The following is a 12,269-nucleotide window of genomic DNA, read 5'->3' as shown; positions in this document are numbered from 1 at the left end:
GAGTGAAACAGACAATAAAGCCGGATTTGTTTAAAGGCGGGTCGATCCTGGGATCGGCAGGTTTGTAATATCAAAGGCAAATAGTCAACTTTATTGTCAATTCCAGTATAAGTACATGGAACAGACAGGATTGAAATATTGCTTCTCTCAAACCCCAGTGCAAACATGCAGGGCTCAGTAGAAATACAAAAAAGACAGACACCAAGAACAAGATACTAAGAAACAAGCAATACAGTTCAATGGATAGTGCAGTAAAATACTGCCTTGCAAGTAGATATATGTACAGATGGCAGTACGGTATATTTACAGATGTAAAAAGCAGTGCAATAAATTGTAATTGGTAGCCCTAGCCGCGCTAGACAACCCACGGCAACAAATTTAATTCTCTGCCAGGGTGGGTCAAGTTACCCTCCATAAGGCTCGAGGCTGGATGCTCCTAAAACTGGCCGGACCAATCACCATGAAGTGTAGAGTCAGAAGGCGGGCGTAACTAAGTGACGACAGAGGCGCGACGATTCTGACAGAAACAACCGGTGCACAATAAACAGTTATCTTTTGACTCGGCTTTGGCCACAGCCCTTAAAGATTTGAAGCTAAATTCAACTTGAAAGATAAACAAAGGACGGCACTGAAGTGGTTTCATTGAGAAGAAGACGTTTGGACTTATGCCGACGGGATGTGGCAAATCCTTATATACCAGTTGGCCTCCGCGGTTGGGAAGCTAATGTGACTTAGCCACAATCCGCCGGCGCTCTAGGACTACGTCAGCCCTATTCGTTGCACTGATTGGTTGTATACCTACCAATTGCTGCAGATGATTTGAAAGACAACTTTTAGCCCGCCTCCCTCCCTGTCGAGCGGTCCTAGATCCTTGCGTCTTCAGAACATGGGTCTAGCGCGGCTAGGCTATGTAATTGGTGTAAAATAAGATGCATTGATAAAACAGTCGAGTCTGTTGAGTAGCAGAGCCAGTAGAAGTGTTGGTTGTGAAAAATTTAAAAAATACAGAAAAAAAAGGGAAGCATCATGTGCTTTGGTTTTAAAAACATATTGGCGAAGCTGTAGTCATTTTTTCCTTCTTTCTTTGTGTATGGTTTCAAAAGTGCAATATGGTGATGGTTGAATCGCAAACTCGACAACCAATGGGTCAATTATTTTTACTTTGTTCATCTTTTATGGAGTCATGGAGAAGATGAACTATTACAGTTTGACCACTATTCCAAATTTGCCACAGATACCAGTGTTGTTCTTTTGGGATGGTGCCACCTACCTGACTGTAAAAGATCTCTTTAAAAATAAAGTCATCCTCTGTGACTTTAGCTAAACATGTAGTCATCCGAATCTGCTAAGAAACTGACATTACATTAAAGAAAGCTAAACTAAGTTGCCTATTTCTGTAGGAGCCTCATTGAAGATGCACCATGGGAAATATACATAGTCATCTAATTAATGACCTGAAGGAAACAGGGTTAATTGGGTAAAATTAGCTTTATTTATATATTTAGCTATTTATCGCTGCAAACGCGCTGTAACGCACTATTGGCCTGTAGGTGGCGGTAGTGCGCCCATAAGCTGGTTTAGCAACAAAGAAGAATTGCACGCCGTAGTAAGCTAATTGATTAGCCGGCTAGTGTTAGCTTAAATCTAAAATTAACCTAAGCTACAGTTTCTGTGAGATTAAACAGGGAAATCCTCGAGAGAGAAGAAAAACTGATAAATGACAAGTTTAAAAGAGGCAGTAAGTCATCCTAAGCTCCCTGTGAAGCTCCACACACACACACACAAGGAGCCCCACAGGACTAGTGGAGTGGTTTCTCTAAGTTGAGCGGAGTTGTGATGCTGCTACACAGCAGCGCCTCTAGGGCCGAGCAGCAGCCGGCAGAGGAGGAGAGCCGCGGTGAGGAGAGGAGGGAACTCAGAGACACGGCGGGCAGAGTGCGGGAAGAAGTGTGAGAGTTAAACAGAAGAAGAAGACACCGAAGCGGAACCTTCACCTGCCGCGAAACGAAAAAAACCCCTCCGCCGGTGCAAACATGCTATTTGACAGACATTTTCGTGCCCGTGGTTCACTTGTGCCTTAGCTAACACCTTCAAGGAGTTCACATGTTCCTGCGCGTCGACGAGGAGGCGATGTTTAGAGCCGCCCTCGGAGTTTGGACGTGTGTTTCTTAGCTGTGTCAAACGGGGGACAATTTGTTGAAATTCGGGACACAACTGCGCCAGGGACACCGCGAATGTAGCGTTCAGCCGGGCAGAGAGAGAGAGGGGAAGCGAAACGCGCTACCTGCCAGTGTCCTCCTGCGTGTGTGTTTCGGTTTCTCGCCGTGCCGTGCGGCTGCCGGGAAGGATGCAGGTGAAGAAGCACCGGGACTCGGACCGGAGCAGCGGCGGGGACATGCTGGAAGGAGACGGCCTTCGTAAAAACTCGTCATGCTTCTCAAATATCAAGATATTCTTGATATCGGAATGCGCCCTCATGTTGGCACAGGGCACCGTCGGAGCATACCTGGTGAGTACAACACAACCCCGGGCTCCTGCAGGACGCTATTGCTGTGATTCAGACTTGTGTTATCCGGCTCTGGGCTTGCTTTTATGGGGTTGCTGCTAAATTTCAGGCAATGACAGGAGACAGAAAACCTTCCTCCTCCTCCTCAGTAAAGTGGCAGCCCGGAGGACAGATTTCTTGCTGCTCCCCCTGATTGTGTTTAATGTGAGAAATTTATCTTTAATGCATCACAACTCAAACTGAACAACTCTCATCCAGCAGTTCCCAAAAAGTGCCTCTAAAGCTCCTGTTAGCATTATTACTAATAATACATTTAGGAAGGGAGCAATTGGCTAATTTTTACCAAATGTCATTCAAGGTCAAGAATCCCTCTACCTGTATTTCAGTTTTACTCACTCTTTCACTCTTAAAGTATCAGAACTTATTGTGCCCTCTCTCGTAATGTGTCGTGTGATTTTGTGACACTCTTGCAATGAAATGTGAAAACATTTGAAAGCACACAGGTACTCCTAATATAGATTTAGTGGAACAAAGCCACCCGAAGTGCTCCAAAATCTTCCTCAAAGCGTCCCAGAGGAGCTCCAACCGAGCCTCGGGCAACCACTGTGAACATTTATGTCTCGACCATGTTTTATTCTCCAAGAATCGCACCGATTCCTCAGCACCGCTCCCCAATTAATGGAGTGAACCCTAAATGCCTCAGCCATATTTGGAGTGGAACATCTTATCTCTGCTGCTAGTGGACCTGCTGAGCATCAAGCATCCCGCAGCTCAGGGCAGCCACAGAGCACAGCAATGCCACTCAGGCCAGTTATGATAAAAAAGAAAAGAGGATCTTCTTCTTTATTGTTTGTTTCAGATAAAACAGGCATTAAATTAGCCCCATCAAGCAGTGTCTGAACCATACAGTGGAGGTGAAGTTCATGGACTGAGACGAACACTAGCAGCTTTTTGGGCTTTCATCCTTCAGACCAGCAGAGCTAATTTACTTGGAGCTTTATTTACCCAGGCAGGACATTAGGTACCTGGCTCAGTGGCAGTCTGATGAACTGGTGTCGACCTACATGAGCTACTGTGATTTCTCTAATTGGATGACGGTGCTTAAGAGCGTTTGCTAGAAGCGAAGGGGCCAAAATTCAACTATCATGGCCCCCTTACTTTCTGTGAGCCGCTTATTGTGAAAGACACTTAGCGACATGCTGCGTGTCCTGATTTTGCAGCTTGACTGCAAGTGCACAAACGCAGCAGAGATAAATTAGTGATGACTGATTTATTTGATTGCTTTTTGGTTCCTAGGAATTCCTAGTTTTGTTTAGTAATAAGAGGGAATTAGCAGCTCCTTGTGATTTTACTTGTACATCGTAAATAATGACAAATCAGTTGATTTTATCGCTCTAATCGACACTGGGGGCTTCACATAATATAATAGGACTGTCATAATACAGACTGCAAGTTTAAATCCCAAAGGTATTCGGTTTAAGTGAGATTTTACAGAGAAAAGCAGATTTGTGGAGCTACAACCTGATTAATGGTGCCATTCTCTCCACTTTTGCTAACAAATAACTGAGCTGACATAATGTGTCTGTCAAGTGCATTAATCAACACGTCATTTCAACTCAAATGGACATAGATTCCTCATTTAGTACCAGAAATAATTTAGTTAAACAGTCAACTGCAATTTGTGAACACAAGACAGGTCAGTCAGTTAATAGGCAGCAAAACATCGGCGAGGCAGGAGCAGTTGTTTAATGCTTCTAACTTTTCGTTGGTTATTTTTAAATCAATACACAAATTAGCATTTTTTCACCAGTGCTGCCTGATTCCCACCTCTCTGCATGTCACCATTTCCAATTGTAGGGGGGAATGTTTTCTACTAATCTGTGGGGAAGCGCTGTTTGTGACTTATGTGTTTGGCAGCACCTGAGGTCTGAGATTTGTCGGTTGTGGTAACACCTCTCTGATAAGAAGCAATCCGACACTTCAGAGCTCGAGCTGCAAAGTGCAACCAACACCTGAACCTGAACTGTGCTGCTCCGTAGAATTCATCTGCACGTTGGAAGGCAGAGAAGCCTCGACTGAAAACCGTAGTGTCATTTATATAATCTCAGTATTAGTAGCTATCTTCTGTTTTTAGCACAGATATTAGGTCAAGTATGATATTGTTCAGAAACATAGTTACTTTACGAGATAATTTTTCTCTCCTGAGTTGTCAAAGGGTCAGTTTTTTGCTCAGGTCAAAAATACAACACCTTGGTTACTTTCATTGGCGTCAGGCAGTCTTTGGGCCTTTTTTGTTACTTAGGTGAATATGTGTAAGCCTTTAACGGAGCACCTGACGTCAAGGTACCTTAAGAACAGGTAAATGTTTATAAATGTATAGTGACAAGTGCTTTTGTTTAGGTGTTTGGTTACAAGAACATTTTCAAATATTCTAACCAGTCAGACTTTTTTGCAATGCCACATATGCAGTTTGCTAAAGAGATAAAATATGAATGACTTTTAAAAAAGTAAGAAATAAACTGTGTGCCTGTGACTAGATGTCAATTTATTTTAGACACCAATAACACTTACAAAAGTTCATTTGGTGCGATTAAAGTACCTTTAGGTAACCTTCAGTCAACCTTCAGTTAGTTACACTTCATAAAACAAAGTGGAAATTATTCTGAATAGCCGAGGCTCAGTTATAAACAGCTGCTGTGCCAATCACAAATAGCACCATTTCAGCACTTTCGCGTCAGTGCTAAACCTTAATGTGCTGAAAGTGAATGTCAGCAGTGAGTAACTCTGTTTTTTCCCTGCGTGCTGATAATACAGCCTCTGTCAGTACGTCCTGAAAAGCGTCTGTGGAAGTTACGATGCTTGTGGCTCAGACAACATGTACTCTTCTGTGAGGTGATGGGATGTCACGCAGCATGACTACGTTTGTTTTGTTGCCGTGGCAACAGATTAAACATTTCCACTGCGTGAGTTTGTGAGCCGGACAAAATGTGGCTGTGGACCACTGACCAGTGTGTACTCCACTAAGTTTTTCCTATATAATTTATGCTGCTCTGTCTGGCCCTTCTCGAAAGCTACATGTTCACATCAGAGTGGAAGAACACAATCATGGTAAACCTGCAGATGAGAGCATAACTCATCCAGAGGATTTCTACTGCAGAAGCTGTCGCTCACACGCACTCATTCAGTTTCCATAGTGGGATGGGACCTGATTGGATAAATGATTCGATCTCTCTGCTGTCCTGTTGCAGTGTTGATGTCTGTGTAGAGCTAAAGGCTGTAGCGTCTACAGGTTGTTGGGACTTGGTAATTGTTTCTCAAGCATGATGAGACATTGTTGTGATCGGGATCCCAGCCGGGCGGAGCCAGCCAGGCGTACATGAAGCCCGTCCAGTGTGTTCGCATTTGTGAGAAAGAGCACCCAAGGGCAGAAACGTCATGACTCATTGTGAAGTTTTCCCTCCACTGAACTCCACTGAAGGACTCGGGGCACGAACCGCTCCCACAATCATCCTCCCTGTCTTTGATCTGTAGTGAAGGAGTCGCTGCAGTTGCGTTTGGAGCAGCTGCAAGAATGAGTTGCTGTCACTCTGACGCCTAAAAGTCACAGGAGACAACATATTTACACTCGTGTGACAAGCAAAGAGACGGTAAATTATTAGTTTTTGAAAATGACGGACTACTCACCTGTACAGTATAGACTTGTGTTTATGCTTTTTGGAGTGTCTTTTGGCTTTTCCGTAGTGTTATGCAACTTTCTGTTCATGTAAAAGGTCTGCAACTTGTGACACCTGAGGTCCAGAACAAAATTATTCTGTCTGCAGAAATCATAGTCCCTGAAATGCCTCCTTTTGAAATCTAGGCGTTTCTCTCATGTACTTATGTATTACACCATGTAACACATTTGCATAACACATAAAAAAGGAATTAGGGTTGGCCGATTATTGCAACACCAATTATGATATCCAATATATAATTTCTGTAAAGACCAGTGACCCCCCCCCCCCCCTAATAAATAAATAAATAATGTACTTTAGCTCCCGTGCCGTCACCCCTCTCTCTGTCATCATCTTGGCCACAAGATCTTGAACTAAGTTACACCGAGTTTATCATAAACATTTTTTTATTCTTTTTTTTTTTTTTTTTTTACAGCTGCCAAATATCAGTTATTGGCCTCCTTGATTAATAACAATCGATAATGGCTCTGAAGCCTAACATTGGCCCGTTGCCTTTTCGCAGGCCGCCATTATTTCCTTACTTAGAGCCGCTTTGCTAAGGCTTCATCTCTCTACCTAAACTAGTTGGATAATTTGGTTTATGGTACGCTTATCAATGCTGGCTTGCTGCTGACCAGGTCAGAGCAGACTGGGCTGTTGAGGAAACAGAGCGTTTTCAGTTACTGGGTGAGATGAGGTGTGGCAGCAATGCACAGTTTGAGAAACTGAAAGTGTTTTTTTGAACAGGAAAGCATGTAACCATATTCAAGTTGACCCCAAAAACATAATGTAAACCTGCAAATGTGCATCATATGAGCCCTTTAAACCTCGTCTGTAAGGGGGCAGAGTGTAGGAGTATAGATAATGGAAATAATACCATGTAAAGAGGTACATTGGTTACTTTTTTTTGTTATAAATGTCCACATCAAAGATTGCAGTAAAGGTGTTTCTGATACAACACCACATCTGTCATGTAAACTGTATATATATGGTAGTTTTTAGAGACTTATTAGAGTAAGAAGAGTGTGTAAACTATGACTATTTTTAAGAATATTAGCATGACTCCTACGTTGCCATTTTAAAATACTGAGCAGGTAGTGTTTTCTTAGAACATAACATACTTTCACTAAAACTGTTACTATGGAGATTTAGTGCGTGCAAAGTATGACTCCTAATGACGAGTAAAAGGGGATTGAAGTGTTTTTGAATGGAAAAATGGAGTAAATTTTCAACATTTGACCCCTGAAGCACTGAGTCTCATGCAAACACAAAGGTCATTTCTGTGTTTCAAAGAACCACCAAATCCAGATCAGCTGTGTATGTACATTAAATTGCTGTAATTGAGAATTAAATGGAAAACTGTGCAAAGGCAAAACCACAACTTGGCTGGCGTTGCCCTCTTTTAAAAAAAGGATGTTTGTGCTGGTAGGATCGTTTTTGTTCTTTTTTATTTTAGTCCTCAATCAAAACAGAGCCAGTTGGGAAATGGAAAATTGTGATGCCTTTCAAGACAGTTTGGGCCAATATATAAATAGCATTTTTACTGTTTAAATGTGACGCTGTGCTTCACATCGAACAGAGAGACTGTTCCCCACACATCACGAGCATGAAGCAACATGTCCTTGCTCCCATTTTACAATAAAATTCAGTATGATATAATAAAGTTATTACTTTGAAATGCCAAAACATGCAAGTGACTGACTAAAAATATAGTCTTACTATGTGTATTTGACTATCCTGTGAATAAATGTGGCCTCACAGCATTTAATCACCGGCCTCTGAATCACATCTTGGCAAAACCGTGTTGCAAACAAACTGCCCAAACATCAATTCTGCTGTTGTTTGCTTCGGCTCGAAGTTACTGGTAGCTCTAACTCTTGTGTAGATGACAGCTGGTGAAAGAGAGAAGCTCGTGATGAGCCACGCTCACTAAAGGCATGGAAGTAAACGCTGCTGTGCCTGGCTAATCAGAAACAGAGGCCCGTTGGCAGGGAGGAGCCACTGTGTGGAACATCTGAACAGGCTCGCTATTCAGGATATTCCGATGGAAAGGCCCACCTTTTAAAACAGCGTGACAGATGATTGATGAAAACACACGATTTGGCCAAAAGCATATCTGAAAGAATCACATAAAGCCATTTACCCAGTGCTATTATGTGAGCAGCATTTTGAAAACGGTATGTGGATAATGACATATGATCTATGGGATTTTTTTTCCCTTTACAACTTGGTATTAATAAGCGTTCATGCTGTCTCCATTGTGTCCTGTTTTCCTTATATAGACAGAATAACCAGATGTTACACATGCATCATGTCTCTTTCACTTGGTGCCATTACATTCCCACATACTTGGTTTTGTATTTGTGCACATTTCTGCTCCATTCTGCATTCTTCCTCTGACCTTTAACTTCTTTTGTCTTGTTGTTTTCAGGTGAGTGTGCTGACCACCCTGGAGCGGCGGTTCAACCTGCAAAGCGCTGACGTTGGAGTGATAGCCAGCAGCTTCGAGATAGGCAACCTGGCACTGATCCTGTTTGTCAGCTACTTTGGGGCCAAAGCGCATCGGCCCCGTTTGATCGGGCTGCGGCGGCATCGTCATGGCGCTTGGCGCTCTTCTGTCCGCTTTGCCTGAGTTCCTCACAAAGCAGTATGAATAGGGCAAGCGTGGAGAACTGACACAGGTCGAGATACTTGCTCCAATACCAGCAGCGCTGAGAGTCAGGACGGTGAGGAGGCCGTGTGCGCCAACAAGGCAGCACCAACATGATGTACCTGCTGCTGATCGGGGCCCAGGTCCTGCTGGGATTGGAGCCACGCCGGTGCAGCCTCTGGGGGTTTCCTATATCGATGATCACGTGAAGAAGAAGGACTCCTCACTCTATATAGGTGAGTCATATTTGTAAGATTGCTTAGACTAAATGGAAAAAAAAACCACATTTCAGCTCGTTTAATCAAAGACAGATTACATAAGGGTAACATAAGGTAAGATTTGACAAAAAAAATATGCTGTTAAAGATAAACAGTATGCAGGAAACAGATGATTATCATGCTGGAAATTAGAAATCCATTTGCGGCAACACACTGATTTCCCAAGGCAACTAAAACTGGTCCAGTGGAAAGTGAACCACGAACATGTTTGTTCATCGCCATCAGGTGCGATGTTTGCATAGGCTGAGTCAACACAGCAGACGTGTGTGCTCTTCTGCTGCACACTATCTCCCTTTGTTCCGAGCAGCTCAGGCCGGTTCATGTGAGTGCCAGGTGAGCACATCTTGGAGCTTTTTAATCTCCATTACAGTGGTTTAAGAGGCGAAGTGGCCAGATATGTGTGAATATGTCTGCTCAGTGCTCCCTCAAAGGCATGATGCTGCTGATGTGGCTCTTCGAGGTTTCAAGGTGCATCCAGAGTGCATTCTGTGCAAAATGCTGAATGCACAGTGGCTGTTTAGGGATGTGTATTAACTGTGATAAGTATATTTTGCCATTTTGATATTCAGATCGCAGTTTTAATACTTTGCTTGGCTGTGTCTGAAGGTAAAAATAATCTCCCTACTTCCACATCTAAGGCTCTTATATTTACATATTGTGTCTAGTTTGTGTGTTTAAGGCTTGTTAATAAAAGTGACTTTCAGAGACTAATGCATTTACATCTTCAATCTTTGTCTTTACCTGTGAACTATGGCTACATATCACATAATAGTGTGCTTCCTTGTTGTGGCTGTTCCTGTAATTTGTTGTCCAGACTGCCACATCAACCTTTTATGGACTGGATGAGATGTGTCTGCATAGTGCGTGATGTTTGTTATCAGTGTGGAGCAGAGACAATGAGAGTCTGAATGTAGGATGAGTTCAGGCTGGCACACACCCTTCCTGATACATTCGAACAGCAGCAAGCTGTGTGGCTGCCTTTTGTCACTCAAATACAGATGTGACCTACGAACAAAGGCAGCAGTGTGCTCCGTAATCTCAAGCCCAGAGCTGATTTTCTTAATTGCCAGTCATTGTGTTTATTTGTCCTGAACATGAGCTGTTTTTACAGAAAAAGCACCTTGAGCTTTGTTTGAAACAATAAAGATCCTGACAAAGTACAACAAAAGCCTTTGACATTTTCGCACCACCGTGCAGTGGCTTGTTAGCGGTTTATGGTGGGAAGTGGACTGTGAATGATTGAAGTTTGGCAGGCAAAAGAGGGAGAGATTTGGTTCTGTCCTTCCCTGATAAGCTGCAAGGAGAGTTGGAGGAAAAACAAGCGGTGAGCAGTGAGGAACAATGTGGTATTGAGTTGTGCTCAGCTGATCGTCCTAATCCTTCTGCTGCAGGCATGTCATGTGCCCTCAGCTGCAAGAATGGCGTAGATTGTCTGCAATTCTGTGAGATTTCCTTTCATATACTGTTATGTATTTGGATTATTCATCAGTTTACGTCAGCATTAACATTGTTTCAGCGCAGACAAAGTTGTGCGTGAACAGGCTTTGTTGTTGTTGCCAAGAATTTGCTTATTTCCTGCAAGTTTTGAGCAGGTTCTGTTGGCTTTGTCCTCACTTGAGTCTCATATTTCATTTTTAACTCCCTGTAAACACTCCTGCGAATAGGTCCCATAATATTATCAACTCAACATCGCAGGATTATTTAATTTAAAATTGGCTTCAATTTATTGAGCTCGTTATCTCTGCAGAAAAGTTTGCAGAGAGGTTTGTCAAAGCGTTGATGTGGAATTTGGGAGCGGTTTGGAAAAGCCGTTAGACAGAAATTAGAGAGGAAACACCTTTCAAGCCCGAAAACAGAAACTTAAGCCTGACACATGCCTTTCGTAAGAGTTGCAGGCAGACGTGCCGTATTAGCACGTAGAAGTGAAACTTCCTCCACTGGTGCACTCTCATTCTGTCAGATTAGTGTGTATCAACATACGGTGCGGCATGTGGACTCTTCCACACCTTCAAGTGTTGAAACGTACTCAGTGCAAAACAGGATTTAAAGCAAAAGCATCATTTAATTCATTTTAGTCATTTACTATGAAATGATTAGGAGTTCAGCGCGAGGTTATAGACATCATGATTAACCCCGATTAATGATATGTGACACCAAGTGTAACTGATGCTGTTTTTTTAAAAAATTTTTCTAAGCACAAGTGTCACCTGCTGCTGTTGTGAAAGCAAATTTTTACCCGGTGATGAGTTATTGTTTAAATTAGAGCCTGAGCTAAATGGTCCAGGTGAAGAGTGTACGCCATTGAGAGAGGCAGGTCCTACACCCTGTAACAGTACGGCGGTGCAGGCAGAGCATAGCACAGAGGCCTGGAGAAGAGCCATAATTACAGAGTGAGGCAGGAATGCCAACCAGCCAGCAATGAGGTGGGTCTGAGTGGGCCGGGACGCACATGCATACCACGCAGGCCTGTGAAAAACAACTCCTCCAGAGACTCTGACTGCCTGCTTTTACTGTGTATGCTGCAGCAGACATGTCTCCCTGCTAAATTAACAACTGTAGAACACACTCAGCTGAGGGTCTGCTGTGACTCTCCAGAGAGCTTTTTGTCTCTCTCTGGTTCACTGTCATTGTTTGGGATTTTTGGGAGCTTGTATTGTCAAGTGCTACATGTTCTTCTTAAAATATGTACTTCAGTGTTCTTGAGGAGCCGACTTGAATGCCACCGGCGCTGTCGTACTTTAAAAACAGAGTCAAACATCAACATGTATTATTTGGGATGGTGCTCTTTTAGTTTCCAAGAGTCTAGACGTAGGCACTCATCGCAGGCCAAAGGAAATAAATATGATTGGACAAATTGCGTCAACAGGATCTCCATTCCCACTGCTCTATGACCTTTCACTATCCACTGCTAATTCTGGCTCTTCCCACAGGACCCCGACTGCATAAATATACTGTACAGGACACTCATAGAGGGACTCAGAGCTGGCGTTGTGTATCATTCAGCACAAACTTGAGCTAGCTGCCTCTCTAGGTTCGAGAAGCTTTGACACAGCCGGGGATTTCTTCATTAAACTGTAATGTAAAGTAGGTAGCGCCTGCAGTACTGTACATGTAGAGGTGGT

General features: G+C 43.1%; 2 protein-coding genes across 2 annotated transcripts in view; both read left to right on the top strand.

The window, feature by feature from the left end:
• Window positions 1–2,207: 2,207 nt before the first annotated feature.
• On the top strand, window positions 2,208–8,878 carry LOC127535196 (solute carrier organic anion transporter family member 3A1-like). The gene is made up of 2 exons (XM_051952379.1): window positions 2,208–2,509; window positions 8,651–8,878. The coding sequence occupies exons 1-2, from the start codon at window positions 2,348–2,350 to the stop codon at window positions 8,849–8,851; spliced, it is 363 nt and encodes a 120-aa protein (XP_051808339.1). The 5' UTR covers window positions 2,208–2,347; the 3' UTR covers window positions 8,852–8,878.
• Window positions 8,877–12,269, top strand: part of LOC110949352 (solute carrier organic anion transporter family member 3A1-like) — a gene marked incomplete at its 5' end in the record, with an annotated part of 39,318 nt that continues 35,925 nt past the window's right edge. Inside the window, one exon of the mRNA XM_051952070.1 lies at window positions 8,877–9,105. Within this exon, the coding sequence (XP_051808030.1) occupies window positions 8,877–9,105 (229 nt within the window). The remainder of the gene's footprint in view (window positions 9,106–12,269) is intronic.

This window comes from Acanthochromis polyacanthus, chromosome 8 (genome assembly GCF_021347895.1).
Source record: "Acanthochromis polyacanthus isolate Apoly-LR-REF ecotype Palm Island chromosome 8, KAUST_Apoly_ChrSc, whole genome shotgun sequence".
NCBI lineage: Eukaryota > Metazoa > Chordata > Actinopteri > Pomacentridae > Acanthochromis > Acanthochromis polyacanthus.
The sequence above is the reverse complement of the archived record's forward strand: the minus strand, read 5'-3'. Positions and strand labels throughout refer to the sequence as shown.

Bases quoted from the DNA above. Each gene is read 5' to 3' on its own strand.
- LOC127535196 (XM_051952379.1), top strand. From the start codon at position 2,348: ATGCAGGTGAAGAAGCACCGGGACTCGGACCGGAGCAGCGGCGGGGAC. The intron at 2,510-8,650 runs GTGAGTACAACA...TGTTGTTTTCAG, and splicing joins GCACCGTCGGAGCATACCTG to GTGAGTGTGCTGACCACCCT.